The sequence below is a fragment of the Mytilus trossulus genome, chromosome 2 (genome assembly GCF_036588685.1).
Source record: "Mytilus trossulus isolate FHL-02 chromosome 2, PNRI_Mtr1.1.1.hap1, whole genome shotgun sequence".
NCBI classification, from domain to species: domain Eukaryota; kingdom Metazoa; phylum Mollusca; class Bivalvia; order Mytilida; family Mytilidae; genus Mytilus; species Mytilus trossulus.
Window position 1 is genome coordinate 33,936,142 of NC_086374.1, and position 13,569 is coordinate 33,949,710.

General features: G+C 30.8%; 1 protein-coding gene and 1 long non-coding RNA gene across 2 annotated transcripts; both read right to left on the minus strand.

Annotated features, from left to right (window-relative positions):
• Positions 1 to 1,618: 1,618 nt before the first annotated feature.
• On the minus strand, positions 1,619 to 4,508 carry LOC134705057 (uncharacterized). The gene is made up of 3 exons (XR_010105469.1): positions 4,329 to 4,508; positions 2,379 to 2,519; positions 1,619 to 1,752 (listed from the first exon to the last, which is right to left on the minus strand). It is a non-coding gene; the product is annotated as an uncharacterized LOC134705057 (long non-coding RNA).
• A 1,760-nt stretch (positions 4,509 to 6,268) lies between these two features.
• LOC134705728 (uncharacterized) lies at positions 6,269 to 10,718 on the minus strand. The gene is made up of 4 exons (XM_063564448.1): positions 10,670 to 10,718; positions 7,600 to 7,944; positions 6,672 to 6,848; positions 6,269 to 6,309 (listed from the first exon to the last, which is right to left on the minus strand). Exons 2-4 carry the CDS (start codon positions 7,919 to 7,921, stop codon positions 6,269 to 6,271), a joined length of 540 nt encoding a protein of 179 aa, XP_063420518.1. The 5' UTR covers positions 7,922 to 7,944; positions 10,670 to 10,718.
• Between the last annotated feature and the right edge of the window lie 2,851 nt (positions 10,719 to 13,569).

A 13,569-nucleotide genomic window follows, 5' to 3' on the forward strand; every position in this document is an offset into this window, starting at 1 on the left:
CTCATCAGTGACGCTCAGATCAAAATAGTTAAAAAGCCAAATAAATACGAAGTTGAAGAGCATTGAGGATCCAAAATTCCAAAAAGTTGTGCCAAATACGGCTAAGGTAATCTACTCCTGGGGTAAGAAAATACTTAGTTTTTCGAAAGATTCAAAGTTTTGAAAACAGAAAATTTATAAAAATGACCATATAATTGATATTCATGTCAACACCGAAGTGCTTACTACTGGGCTGGTGATACCCTCGGGGACGAAACGTCCACCAGCAGTGGCATCGACCCAGTGGTGTAAATAGTTATCAAAAGTACCAGGATTATACGATAAGACACTCTTAAAGTATGCAATTTTATTTCATGGTAAGGCGAACATTCAGTTTATTCAAAGAATCAATATAGTTTGTAAACAAAACAGTTAATATGTTTGTGCGTATCTTTGGTTATAGAATAGACAATTTAATACTGTCATCATTTTCCCGTTATATCTTTTAAGAATTATTTTCCTCTTTTTTGATAATGGTTTCTTTTTATTATTTTATCTCTTTTAAAAGCAGTTGTAATATTTTAGCACTGTCTTAATTTAGATTTTATAAAAAACTTGTTTTAGCTATTTTCTTTTATTTGTGACATTGTTTTTATCCAATGTGCAATGTTAAGGTATTATGTGGTAATTCTATGAACCTATATTATTTACAAAAATAAACTACATATATCAAATTAATAATAAATGAAGTGCAAGCGTCAACGCAGGCACGTCTCGGAGCATAATTTATTTAAAAGAATTCACTAACACTTATTTTATCAAATTGATTCAACATGTTCAATGTTCAATTTGAAAATTCATCTGTTTACACAATTCACTTCTTCTGAGGCAATAACTGAGAGGATAGTTCATTTCATAAATTAAATCTGCCGTGCATATTGCAATTTCCCAATGTATCCTCACATCTTAAAAAAGAAATATTGAAATAAATAAGCAATTTATAATCAATTGTTTATCTTTTCATTAGGGACGAAATGTATCTTTATTATATCAATACGCTAACAAAATGATGTATTTATTTTTAAAAATTACAAATCCCGTACTATTTATATATAACAACCGAATGAAGAGTAAAATAAAAAATATAATAACAATAATTGGTTCTTCTATGTGTACGTGTGTAAATGGTGTTTCGGTCACGTGTATGGTCTCGATACCACAAATTGATAAGTACATCCGATATGAAAACATTTTATAATCAGTGTCTGAACTAAGTTTGCTACTCTCTTAAGCAAAGTTTGTCTTGCAAGACTGAGGCTCTTATTTGTTTATGATCTGAAACGTTGACCTTTCAATGTTTTAATTACAATGTTCCAAATAAATCTTATTCCAGAAACACATGCCTGGAAATTTAGTCATACGTTTTTACTATCACTAGGCCAGTAACGTTGCAGCAAAGTGTAAATCCACGTATTGTACGATAAAATTGGAAAATATTGAAGGTTAATTTCGAGTTAATAATACTCTTAATGTATTTTTGCATTAACCACGATTGCAACTTTCTTAAAACAAATTGACATATGATGCTCTTTTTTTAAACGTATATATTTAAAGTTTTAATGTCTTGGACTTACATGTTCTAGGTTTCACATGTATGACCACACCCGTTATAACAACATTTGCTTTGTCCTATGCAATCACTATTGCTAGAACACTGTTCAACACAACTCCTGGTTAACGATGCTGGCAAAGGACATCCAACAGAACTGATGCCTGAATAATGATAACATAAATACTGGTAAAAAAAAGTAGTATATGTTTAGCTAGAGGATTATTTAAGATACAAGTTTTATATTAGTTTTCGTTATCAAGGGGTTTGGAAAAGTTGTTTTAGTAATTACCCATGAATGAAATTCCCAACGTTGTTGGCATTGACATCGGAAGATCTTTTTTAACCTATATTTTTTTTCCATTTTTCTCAAATAAGATGTACTTAAACTAAACTATTGTAAAAATTTTACGATTTCTGTTATTAATTTCTTTTTTTTTTATTTCGAGATATTACTCCTATTAGTCCAACAGAAAAAGTACTTTTACAAAATTGTATGCTTCATTCGAAGGCAGACTGCAAGCGTAAATGAACGGTGACCCAATTTTTTTTAATTTTATTTTTTCTATTAAGTATAAGATAAAGTTCTTTTAAAGTAAAATATAGTGAAATCCTATATTAAAAAAAATCTGATTCATACTCACAAACCCCCTTGAGATGAAAGTTTTCAAAGGTTTTAAAATTTTCTTTCCTTTAATTGTGCATTATCTACGCTTTCAACCTTTCCTTAAAAACCTGACTTAAGACACTCTTCTTTTATACTTGCATATTAAATGTTTCTGGCACTTACTTGTTGTAGATATCTCACATGTATGACCACATCCGTTGTTACAGCATTTCTCCTGTCCACTACACTCATTGTCTCCCGAACACTCTTCAACACATCTTGATGTTAACAAAGCTTGAGATGGACATTGAATAACACTGGTCGCTGCATAGAGATAAAATAGATACTATTACACACCTTCTTGTCGTTTTTTTTTAAATTAAAGAAAAATAGATATTCTCATCAGGGTTTGTTAAAATTAAACATATTTAGTTATATACTGTATTAGGATACAAGTTATTGCAACTTATATTAATCCGCTTCAACTTTGCGGTGCGAGTGCTGTCTTGTAGTGGCATTAGCCTACTCTTTTTCGAAATCTACAAGGATGTCGATGCCACTGCTGGTGGAGATTTATTTCCCTGAGGGTATCACCAGCCCAGTAGTCAGCACTTTTTGTGCTGACATGAATTATCATTGATATGGTTATATTTATAAATTTTACAAAAATTTATATTTTTGAAATACTAAGGCTTTTTTACCTCAGGCATTAGTCTCTGATGCATGATTTTTTTATTATTAATTGGTTTTGGCTTTTAACTAGCTGTCAGTTACTGCAAGTACTCTCAAATAATATTTTCTTGTTAATTCGACCTTATGATACTGTTTATAATGCTTTTTTTTGTTCTTTTTTATTTATATGGATCTTGTCTGTACACAAGCTTTGTTTTTTTGTAATATCTTCAATTTTTCACTTATTCTTACTACATTTGTATAAACTTCAAGATTATAATTATTTTTTTAAAACCGTTTTTTTCCAAAGTGAATATTGATCAATATTTTGGAAGGGTTAAATATTTCTCAGTGATGTCCTGCCATGGCTTTCTTTGAATTTGTTTGTTAGCTTTTTGGTCATGAATGTTTGTCTCTCATATTTAATTAACTGCATTTGTTTCAGATATCGCAGATCAAATTTATTCGTTCATTGTGTAATCATACGTTTTTTGATTGAGTTAAGTCTGCCAATTGATATTTTATCGTGTGTTTTTCTATTATGTGATGTTATGCTATTGTTTCAGAAAAAGGGAGAAGGTTTGGATCCATTAAAACGTTTAATCCCGCTGCAAATGTTTGCACCTGTCCTAAGTCAGGAATCTGATGTACAGTAGTTGTCGTTTGTTTATGTAATATATACGTGTTTCTCGTTTCTCGTTTTGTTTATATATATTACCCAGTTGGTTTTCCCGTTTGAATGGTTTTACACTAGTAATTTTGGGGCCCTTTATAGCTTCTTGTTCGGTGTGAGCCAAGGCTCCGTGTTGAAGGCCGTACTTTAACTAATAATGGTTTACTTTTTAAATTGTTATTTTGATGGAGAGTTGACTCATTGGCACTCACACCACTTCTTCCTATATCTATATAGAGTACCTTAGCTGGATTTGGCAAATTGTTAGGAATTTTGGTCCTTTATGCTCTTTAACTTCGTACTTTATTTGGCTTTTTTAACATTTTTGGATTCGAGCGTCACTGATGAGTCTTTTGTAGACGAAACGCGCATTGAGTGTCAACTTCTGTTCAATCAAGGATCATGTGGCCTCAATGTCAAAGAAAAAGTGCTTTTTTTGTATCAAAATAATATAAAGTATTACTTAAATTTACTGATAAAAAAAATCATTGTCTATTAAAATTAAAATCAATGTTAAAAGATCGATTTACAGTATTGAATTTGTTAACCTTTTAAAATTACCCGTGGCTAGGTGAACAACATCTGAAAAAACAGGACTTACTTAAGTAAAACTTATTTTAGTTTCTAACCGTAAAAGCTGCGGCTTTAACAATTGATTAATTCATTACATAACATTTGCGCTGAATACAAGTAAGTATATCAACGTTTTGTTTTACATTACTTTCTATCAAAAATAAAATTAGGACTGTTTAGATGTGGTTAAATGTTTATGTTGAACATGAATATACCTGCACAATCGCTTCTGGAACATGTCTTACTGTCAAATGTTTCATTGTAACTACATAACATTGACGTATTCATCTGCTGCCTTATTCTGACTTGTGTTCCGTTTCCACAAGTTATACTGCATTTTGACCAAGAGCTCCAAAATGACCAGGAACAATCTGTTTTATCTGCATCTAGAACTAAGAATTAAGAAAATGTAGTATGCAAAAAAGCTGTCTGCACTATATAGACTTTATTTTGAAGTTGATGCTTCTTTATATATCTTGTGCGGGGTGTAAAAGAGTTGAACTAAACATATAGTGTATAAAGCGTGAAAATGAAAACTAACAAACTGGGTCATAACGTTACTTGTACGATTCAAATTTTGATAAAATTACATCAAAACAACGATTATGCGGTAGGTGTTGTTTTATTTCCGATAATATTGAAGTTATCGAACATTGGTTAATCAAAGCAATTCAAATGGCGGGTCCCTCCTTTTTTCAATTGTTTGAATTCGAGTTATCTTCCTGTGTACGCAAACCTTACCTTAAGGAGTTATTTCATGTTTTTCGTTTGTTCTTGGGTACCAAGGTCAGTCATATCTATAAAATTTTATACGGAAATAGCTCCAAAATTTGATGCTATAATGCCTCATCAGGTTGCCAGCCATTAAAATGAACGCGATCTGATAAAACATACATGTAATTTGACTATTTTATGAATTGCTGACTAGCAATTATTCTTTATTCGTACTTAAATTGTATTTATTTTCCTGACTATTAAAACTTACCCCACTTTCAGTAATTTTAAATAAAAAATGTTTAGAGATTTGTTTGTCGTCAAAACGGGTTTATTTTCATTTTGAAAACCTTTGCTCCTTTTATTTCTAAGTTAAACGAAAATGTTACTAAAACATATTACGTGCCTAGGGCCCGTATGAATAAAAAATCCTAACATAAATGTTCCTTAGATTTAGCTTTCACTGATAATTCCTTTAGTTAAGTAACAACTAATCTAAGGAATACTTAAATCGGAACCTTTCCCTTATTGTCGTATAATATTTATATGTAATTACATTACCTCATCGCATGTACTGATCATCCGTGTAAATGTTTGTTATGATTATTTTCATCGATTGATCGATACATACTTTTTTTAAGAGTTAGGTTAAATAGGTGTCGATGTGTCAAACAATTCAATGATACGCAACATATTAAAATTTAGAAACGGATGTTAAAATAATGCATAAGAGAAAAGGTTAACGTTTCGACATTTTCAAAACTTACCACTACTCTATCTTTAATGCATCTTTTATGGGTCGTTAAATCCGCCATTGCCTAGGGTAGCAATAGCGGATCTAGAAGTTTTCATAAGGGGAAGGGACATTGACTGTGATTAGAGCTCCAATGATTTATCAATAATCAAACCAAACCTTTCCCTCAAAAATGATGTCCCAATCCCCTGTTCTTTCCCGTATAAATCCCACATACCACCCCTCACACACTCAAGATTTTTTTCAATTTCCTCATCTCTTTCTTTCTCTTCATGCTTTTTTTTTATTATTTATTAACGGCTACAAATGATACCACGCAGCGTATTTTAACAGTTCAACATTGATTGTTTTTTGCACGTACAGAGTTAACAAAAGAAAATAATCGCCTGACTTTCGTGCATCTAAGAACTGATTACTTTTCGTTATACACAACAACGAAATTGGGAAATAAGGGTAGAATGAAGTTATATAACTACCCTCTGTTATCGCTTGATTTGATGACTATACGTGATTCTAAGAAAATTACGATGATCGTTATTGTTTGGCAATAAACAAACGAATTGTAAGTATTTTACAACTGATCTAATTATTATTCAATTGAATTGTAGTTATGCTATGCATGTTCTGCAAAAGTAGCACTCAGGTACCTTAGACTTAAACGAATTATTAGGCGTTTTTTTTTAAGTATCATGTGTTTGATGCATACCACTTAAGTTCTATGGGCGTGACTTAAAACAACAAAAAGATTTTACTAAGGACATACTTGTTTTAAGATTTTTTTATGCATACCACTTAAATAAAAGGGTGAAGTTTCCTTAATTTATGTGTTTACTAAGGAAAATCTTAACTTAAGTAGCTTTATGCATACGGGCTCAGCAATTTAAATATATTGAACTAAACATTGTCTATGTCTTATACTTTATTGATACTTATTTTAGTCTTAACAGTAAAAGCTGCTGTATATGATGTAGTTCATATCGTTACATTTGAGCCTTAACACAGTGAAGTGTATCAACGCTGTTTCTCATATTTAAAAATCAAATTTAAAGTTTTAGTGGTGGTTAAAATTTTATGTTAAATAAAAATATACCTGCACATGCACTTCTTGAACATGTCTTACTGTCAAAGGTTTCATTGTAACTACATAACATGGAAGTATTCATTTGCTGCCTTATTCTGACTTGTATTCCGTTGCCACAAGTAATACTGCACTGGGACCAAGAGCTCCAGAATGACCAGGAACAACCTGTTTTATCTGCATCTAGAACTAAGAATTAAGAAAATGTAGATAACCTTTCTGCACTATGTAGAAAATGATACTTCTTTTTATATATTTTGTTGGATGTAAAAGCGTTGAACTGAGCACAAAAGTGTATAGAGCGCGGAAGCACTACATTCTGAATATATTTACACAATCAACGTTTTTACAACCTATTCAAATGTTCAAAAGAAGCATTCAATTCTTATAAATACATGTTTCTGGTACAACCATGAAATGAACAAGTTTTCTTTTGTTTTAACATTGTCTTTGGTCAGCCAATCAAAATAATAGCACAATCTGATAAAACATACATGTTATTTGACTATTAAATAATATGCATACTAACAATGCTACATATATGTACGTCTAAAAAATAAATTATTTTTCTGATTTTTAAAACTTACACCACTTTCAAAAAATTAAATCAGTTAAGAGATTTGTTTTTCGTCGAATAGGGACTAAATAATATTCATTTGATATATATTTTGTTTTTTTTGTTATCTCTAATTTACACGAAAATGTTATTATGCTACTGTCATCGGATAAATGAATTTGTCGGATTTCAAATTATGTGTCGGCAGATCAGGTTTAATTACCACATCTAAACCTTTATAAATAATAATAAATAATTTATTTTATCTAAGTGTCACATATTTGTCTACATATTTGTCTACATATTATATAATATGCATTGCACAATATCAAAATATGACAAATACCCAGCCTAGATCGGCTTATGAGACTCTAATATACTTACACTGTGTTTCTGGTAATATCTTATTTGTCGAGAAGAATGTAACTACACCTGTTACACCTATTGCAATCAAAAAACAAATAATGATAAGAGCTAACATCCATGATGATATTTGAATCTTGTGACGACTGTGAATATCTGCTCTCTTTGGTGAAACATATGGCAGTTTAATGTTTACATCATTTGAATGATCTTTCTTATACACTAGTTTTATTTCATCGTACTCCTTTGAATGATTTTCTGAAGGTACCTCCTCATACATTGAGTCAGTTATATCCGACTTGTAAGTGATGTTGTTAAAGAATTTCTGGTGAGAGTTTGACATTATGGTTTCTTATCAGTTGCAATCTACAAAAAAATATAATACACTATACTTTTAATTTGTTTAGTTTATGACTATTCTATTATATGTTTTATATGTTTGGCGTTTGCATAGAGTGTCGCTTGTTCACGATATTTTCGACAAAAGTGTATAGGGCACAAAAATGGTATACACATGTAATAACTGTCACTCTTATATTTAGTCAGATCAAGATCACTTTTATTATTCAAATGATTCATTTTGTTGGGAAAATTAATTTATTAAACTGTGTATTTACATTGTAAGTTGCATTTGTGTGTTCCTTGGACGAACGTTTTCCATGTACTTTATAGTCTGTTTTATGTCTTTAAGTCGATTTGGGTTTGTGCCAGTTTGTTTTAGACTTACGATCTTTGATATCCCTTTGGTAACTTCCGATTCGGTTACACACCATCTTCATAAAGGGTTGGCCTTATATATAAATTTAACACTTTCAAACTGTTAATATATTTAGATCTAAAATGTATTCAATTTACCGTGCCGCGACGATCATAGCCATGGTGTTTTCAAGTTATTTTTAGTTGATGAGTTTGAATGTCTCTCTGGTACCTTTCGGTCCTCCTTAATCGTTATCGATAGTTTTGAAGAAAATGAAATCAACAAAATATTGTAATGATGACATATCATGAAGAGAAAATATCCCAGAACTATATAATGTGTTATTTTACTAAAAATTAGTTACCCCCCCCCCCCCATATATTTTGAACATTTTGTGCATTATGATGTTTGGAAAGCATGATATGAGTATTGATCATAACTGTATAATGTAAAAACAACACGGTTATTCTAACTTTAATTAATTCATGATAGTAAACCCTTTGGAATAACAAACACCAATTGTATTGTCAATCATCACGAAAGGAATCATAATGGAATAGGAAATATATCCAGATTCATACGCCAGACGCGCGTTTCGTCTACACAAGACTCATCATTGACGCTCATTTCAAAAAAGATATAAAGTCAAACAAGTGCAAAGTTAAAAGAGCATTGAGGAACCAAAATTCCAAAATATTGTGCTAAATACTTTTCAAATTAATAACTTTATATAATAACTTTATTTATAATATATTATCTAAAGAAAAATGAATAGAAATTTAAAATCATAGCAATTAGAAAGGCCAATTTTCACCGACTGCAACTTACCCAAACTAAAAGACCGGTAATAAATTCTTTGTTATCTTTGGTTTTGTTTTTTAAATTTTTCTCACTGTTTTCTGTCCTGCTTCATATAGAACACCTTCTTAGTATCATCTAACAATCTGTATAATGGCGTTAAAACTAGTTTGACGAACAGCTAATATTAATAACTAATACTTAGAAAACAAGAAACAGATAATCATATATTCAATCATATCATCTTCTGGAATCTATGTATACACAATGAAGGGAAAAAGAAAACTTGCCCACTCATTACAGCAGAAACCATTACTACATTCATTTATCAATTGAATAACTTGAAACCGAAAGTTTAACAAAAATAAACAAATATGTAGAATTGTCCAGATAGACAATATAATGATTAGATTTAAAATAAATTAATGTGTAACTACGAACACTTTAATGTACATATTATAAAGCATCTTAGGGCAAAGAACACTTAATTTACTAAATTGATATGACCTTGTTAAATACACATTTTGATCCTGGTATCTATGATGAGTTTATTTAGTGGTTCAATTGTCCATTTATTAAGTATGTGCTTTATCTAGACTTCTTAAGGAAGTTCGCTTCTAAGTTTAAAATAAATAACCTTCCTTAACACTAGTGTATATTAATAAGGGATAAATTGTTGAATCGAAAATTCCAAAAAAATATAGGGTCAATGTGCTTGTTTTCGAAATATTAGCCATTGGAATTTTGGCGGAAAAATGTTCTTTCATGATCTTTTATAGCTATATCACTGACGATGATAATTTTTGAAAAAAACATAAAAAATAATTGAAATTTTAAAAGACGAATATAGCGAAATCCTTATTTTTTGTTGTTGAGTAAAACCCGCGAGCCCCCTTAATATAGAATCAATCCTACTCCAAATGATTGTATGGGTAAAATTCAATGTCAGATTTAAGTCTTGGTTTGACATGTAAGAGAAAGAGAATAGTGTTCATTTAATTGTTTAGTTAAAGTAAAGTTACAGAAACTTTTCATAGAAACTATACCATTATATATGGAATTCCGGACGGACACGATGTACTAATATATTTATGAGAAATGCATCATATTCTTACAGAGAAAACTCTAGTATTACACTTCCCAGCATTTAAGATGAACTTATTTTAACTCAAAGCATGTGATGGAAGTTAAATTATGAGCTTTCAAGATAGATCTTAGGGATTATCTTTTTTTTTTTTTTTTTTTATTAATGTGAGAATTTTTTAAAAAGACTCAATTTTTGTTAATGTTAAATAATGGTTGCAATGAATTTGATAAACAGGACAAACTTGATTCGAAGTAGGTCGTGATACCGATAGACATTTATTTCAAAAACAGATTATTAAAATATTATTACAAGACAATACTTTTCTGACCATATTGTAATTACACATAGTTTTTTTATTCTGATATTTGAGTATTGTCGTCTAGGAGAGAATAAATACTACCGTTTTCCCAATATAGTATAAAATGATGTTTAAGTTTAGGAAAAAAATTGTTGTTATTAACTATAACTGATATTTACAGTAAAGTAGATTAGTCAATGATATAACGTACTTACTTGTCAGCTGACACACATAACAGTACGTGATTTCAGATCAGTCCATTATAAGTGTTCCGGGAATGAACCCACGTGTATAAGCTGAAAATATTTCAAGTCAATTGAATTAGCAAATAAACTCATCATAGCAAGCCTCTTAAAAGGAAGTCGGTATAATTTCATATTGTATTGTCAGTTTCGTGATTTTGAGGTATGTTGTAAATGGAAAACAACTTATACAACAATAATTTAAACACAATAACAAAATAGTATGTTCCTATTTTCGAGATAAATAAATTTCAGAGTTTAAAGATTCTACTAACTTGACGATTTTCCCTAAAATATTTTAACCTTAAAACTCTAAAAGCAAACAAAACCTTTAAACAATCGTATTAAGAAGGGATATAGTTAGTACGATACTGTTGTCAGGTCATGAAAGATGGAACTTGTATATTTTTGCCTCAATATTGATTCTCTCCTAGGGTATTTGCATCGGAAACAAACCTATTTATTCTAAAACCAGTTGTTGGAATGTATTGTATGATGGTATGATACTCAATGATTGTGCTCGATATTCATATGATGAAGACGTCAATCTGTTTAATTGAGGTCTTGAGCTTACATGTCAGCAACTGCTAGTTGTCGTCCTTTATCTAGCAAGCGGAAATGTGGAATTTCTTTCTGGATGCAATTTCTTTTTGAGGTTTTCTCCTTGATCCACGTTTAAACTTAATTAATTTCTTGCAAAATTCAGAGACAACTGTTTGCATTTAAACAACTAAACCTAAAAGTACCTGGTTTATAATACATATGGACAATGTCGGAAATATAAAAAAAAGAAATCGTTACAAAACAGGAAAAAATCTTGACAAGCCTGGCTTATCGTCCTTTTTCTAAAGCTTGTACATATAGATAATACTATATTTTTATTTTATACTGTAAATGCAGGTTCAGAAAGAAGACGAGAATGTGATCTTAAGAGAGGTGTATATTGGACTTCTATTAAACTCGATTGTTCAGGGTCTACCAATACTTTATGCTGTTAGTTTTCAAAATTTAGTCTTTAAGTTTCTCAAAGAAATTTTTAATAAGTAACCAATCAGAATAAAGGATTGTCGACCTATAGCTGCCATGTTTGTTATCCGCTTTAAAAAAATAAAATGAGAGAATGAAGGATATTTTGCATAGATACTTTTCACGAATGTGATCTACTGAATTTGATTATTAACCTGATTTGTAATAATATAAGCATCACGACGGGTGTCACAGGTGGAGCAGGATCTGCTTACCCTCCTGGAGCACCTGAAATTTTCCCCAGTTTTTGGTGGGGTTCGTGTTGCTTAGTCTTTAGTTTTCTATGTTGTGTCGTCTGTACTATTATTTGTCGTCTTTTTATGTGTAGCCATGGCGTTGTCAGTTTATTTTCCATCTATAAGTTTGACTCTCCCTTTAGTATCTTTCGTCCCTCTTTTTTATGTGAATAATTAAGTAAATTTTCTACAGGAGGACACGATATCTCTATTTCTATCCGAAGTGGTAGTCATTCTGTCAACTTATGTAAATAAAAAAACCTTATACATTTCTTAAAATAGTCAAGTATAATATTCTGCAGCTATCCATACATACTTTCCTATTGGCTTATCTAAATTGAAAAATAACCCTAAAAATAGTATTTTCTTCATTGAATGATTAAGAGTATAACAATGTATCATATTTTTGAAACATTTATGGCAACCATGGCAACCAAAACAAAGAACGAGTGTAGTTAATAGTAATATCAATTTGAAGATGTGATATGATATAATTGCAAATATTTAGTAAATGGAAATGTTATTTGAAGAGAACTTTCTGAACATTTTCTTTCGCAAATAATTGTCAAAGGTACCAGGGTATAATTTGATACGCCATACGCTCGTTTCGTCTTCATAAAAGAGGGACGAAAGACACCAAAGGGACAGTCAAACTCGTAAATCTAAAACAAACTGACAACGCCATAGTATTCATAAGACTCATCAGTGACGCTCAAAACAAAATCATAAGAGAGCAAAACAGGTAAAAGTTGAAGAGCACTGAGAACTCAATATTCCAAAAAAAAAGCTTTGCCAAATACGACTTAAGTAATCCTATACAAATATCCTGAGTATTCCAAATAATTCACACTTTATTAAACAGTTAAATTTTAAAAATTACCATATAAAAAGGCAACAGTAGTATACCACTGTTCGATATAATTGATATTCATGTCAACACCAAAGTGCTGACCACTGGGCTGGTAATACGCGCTGGGACGAAACGTCCACACGCAGTGTCATCAACCCAGGGAAGCATTTAGTTACCAGGCTTATAATTTGATACGCCATTCGCGCGTTTCATCTACATAAAACTCATCAGTGACACTGAGTGCAAGATTGTTAGATAGCAAAATAAAAAACCCGGAGCTATTCATGAGTCTAAAGAAAAGATAAAATTCAAGTGTTCATTAGATATCAGATCCTCAAAAATATTTGATACTTTTCACGAATGTGATCTACCGATTTTTTTTTTTAACATTCATCAATTCTTTATTGCACTCTTTGCTGTTTTAACAAATTACGTGATGTACAGCATTCCATCAAGTATCCCTGTTACATACAATTATAACTGATTAAATGGCAATAACTCCTGTAGGGGTCAACTGACCATTTTGATCATTTGACTTATTTGTAGATCTTATTGCTGTTTACGGTTTATCTCTATCTATAATAATATTCAAGATAATAACCAAAAACGGCAAAATTTCCTTAAAATTACCAATGGGTGTGTAACAACCCAACAATAGGTTGTCTGATTCATCTGAAAATTTCAGACCAGATAGATCTGGACCTGATAAAATATTTCACACCATGTCAGATTTGCACTTCAGGTCAGGTGAGCTAAA